At 44.2% G+C, this 2,239-nt stretch overlaps 1 protein-coding gene across 1 annotated transcript in view; it reads left to right on the top strand.

Annotated features, from left to right (window-relative positions):
• The window catches only part of ttf2 (transcription termination factor, RNA polymerase II), a 31,722-nt gene that overhangs the window by 14,430 nt on the left and 15,053 nt on the right, over nucleotides 1-2,239 (top strand). The window contains exons 14-18 of the mRNA XM_014018987.1: nucleotides 918-1,071; nucleotides 1,199-1,290; nucleotides 1,426-1,511; nucleotides 1,586-1,719; nucleotides 1,796-1,975. Of these exons, the coding sequence (XP_013874441.1) occupies nucleotides 918-1,071; nucleotides 1,199-1,290; nucleotides 1,426-1,511; nucleotides 1,586-1,719; nucleotides 1,796-1,975 (646 nt within the window). The remainder of the gene's footprint in view (nucleotides 1-917; nucleotides 1,072-1,198; nucleotides 1,291-1,425; nucleotides 1,512-1,585; nucleotides 1,720-1,795; nucleotides 1,976-2,239) is intronic.

The following is a 2,239-nucleotide window of genomic DNA, read 5'->3' as shown; positions in this document are numbered from 1 at the left end:
CTAGAGAACATGGCAAGTTGTTTTTATTTATTTTTTTAATATATATAATTTTTTTGATGGGGGTAAATTTAAACATAGAATCATCTTTGCTTTAAAATGGGGCAAACAAATATTCTGTTAGAGTTAATGTGGATTATGTAATAATCAGATTAGATATAGAATATAGAATAATCAGATAATTAGAAGAACTCAAACAGTGGGACCCTGCAGTATCACAGGAAGACTGCCTGCGCGCGCAGCGACGCGCTCCCGTCACAGCAGTCTCTCATCAGAAGGAGAGTTTAGTCACTCACACAGAGTTGGACAGATCTGTTTGATAACAACACTCTGAACACATATTTAATATAAAGTTAGGTTTTACAGACCAAAATCTCTGGTAGTTCAGGAGCAAAGTGCAGGAGGAGATGTCAGACTGATCGCGTCGCTGCAGCAGCTCAAGTCGACTCGAGCCGGCCCGCTGCTTCAACCAAACTTGCTCTCACTGAAAGTCCCGCCCTGCTCGGCTCTGATTGGATAAAATGGCTTTGGACTTTGTCTGATTTGTTGAAGGCCGTGTCCGTTTAATCATTATATCAGGGTCCCGCTGCCCTAAGAGGTCATCACCGAACAACGAACCAGTGCGGCTGGATTTTTTTATTTTTATTATAATTTTTTATTTAAGAAATCAGGTTACGACCAAACTGGTTGCACTCTAGAGCCCTGCTAGCTGTTGTTTTGCCAGACAATCTCAGGTACAATCTTAGGTACGCAAGTGAGCTTCATGACATTCCATCTGGTGTTCTTTTTTCTTTTTTGACCGCGCATGCTCACCTGCACACCGCTTATGTGCAACTCTGGTAATAATCTCCTTTGTGTAATAATTTAGAAGAATTGCTGAAGTCAGCAGGGTTTGAGAATAAAAATCTGTCTGTTTTCAGGTTTCTGCGTTGTTCTCCATTTGATGAATACAAACTGTGGAAAGCTCAGGTGGACAACGGTTCCACACGAGGCAGAGAGAGACTCAACATCCTGACGAGGACTCTGCTGCTGAGACGAACCAAAGACCAGCTGGACTCTGCAGGAAAACCACTGGTAAAGACACAAACACCACTCCTACCTTCAACATGTGTTTTAATGAAACCTCAGTGCGTCTCCTCATGAAGACTGCAACACTCACCTTTTCTCAGGTGTGCCTACAGAGAAGTGTTGATTGTTTCAGGTGCATCTTCCTAATCGGACCTGTGAGGTGCATCAGCTCCAACTCTGTGAGGATGAGAAGGCTGTGTATGATGTGGTGTTCGCTCAGTCCAGGTAAAATAACAGTTTGTTTTTCATTGCTGTGTTACTGGTGACTGATCTCATACTTTATTTTGTAACTTCAAACAGTCAAATTGTATTTCTTTTAAATCACATTTAGTTTAAGAACACATAAATCTTTTTCCTTAGATCCACACTGCAGAGCTACCTGAAGAGACATGAAGGAAACGATGTGGAGAAGGGAAACGCTTCAGCTTTAAATCCGTTTGAAAAAGGTGGGGCCTCATCTTGTTTTTTTTTCTTGTTTGTGGTTTTCTGTTCCTGAAGTTTGTGTCTCCTCTTGCTCCAGTGGCCCAGGAGTTCGGTTTGTCCCAGTCTGCTCCTGCTGTGTCCGGCCCACCGCAGCCGTCCAGCACTGTCCACATCCTGTCCTTGTTGCTGCGTCTCCGACAGTGCTGCTGCCACCTCTCGCTTCTTAAAAAGGTTTGCACACATTGACTCGTCGATAAGAACACGTCGTGTGGACAACACAAGCATTCATTGAGTCTTTCTTACACAGACGCTGGACACGTCAGAGCTGCAGGGCGATGGGATCGTCCTGTCTCTGGAGGAGCAGCTCAACGCGCTGTCGCTCTCCTCCGGCCCCTCGCCATCGGCCGGCGAGCCCAAAGACACGGTGGCTCTAAACGGCACCCGCTTCTCCTCACAGCTGTTTGAAGAGAGCAGTAGGAGCACTAAGGTAGCAGCTCGCACCTGAGCTTCATTTACTCATTTACTGTAAAATATGATCGACTGACTGAACTAAGAGCAAAAACTAATGTCAAACAATAAAAGATTAAGTAATGCGTCATTCTTTGTCATGGTGGCAAAACACTACATACAGGAAAAATGTTCTGTCATGACTAGGCATGGGCCGAATACTGGTTTCAAGGTATACAGTGATATGAAAAAGTCAGTTTGAAAACCACTAAAATCTTCTGTCATACTGTGCCCACGGTATGTG

The sequence above is a fragment of the Austrofundulus limnaeus genome, unplaced genomic scaffold, assembly GCF_001266775.1.
Source record: "Austrofundulus limnaeus strain Quisiro unplaced genomic scaffold, Austrofundulus_limnaeus-1.0 Scaffold206, whole genome shotgun sequence".
NCBI classification, from domain to species: domain Eukaryota; kingdom Metazoa; phylum Chordata; class Actinopteri; order Cyprinodontiformes; family Rivulidae; genus Austrofundulus; species Austrofundulus limnaeus.
This window is presented reverse-complemented; position numbering and strand designations above follow the sequence as displayed.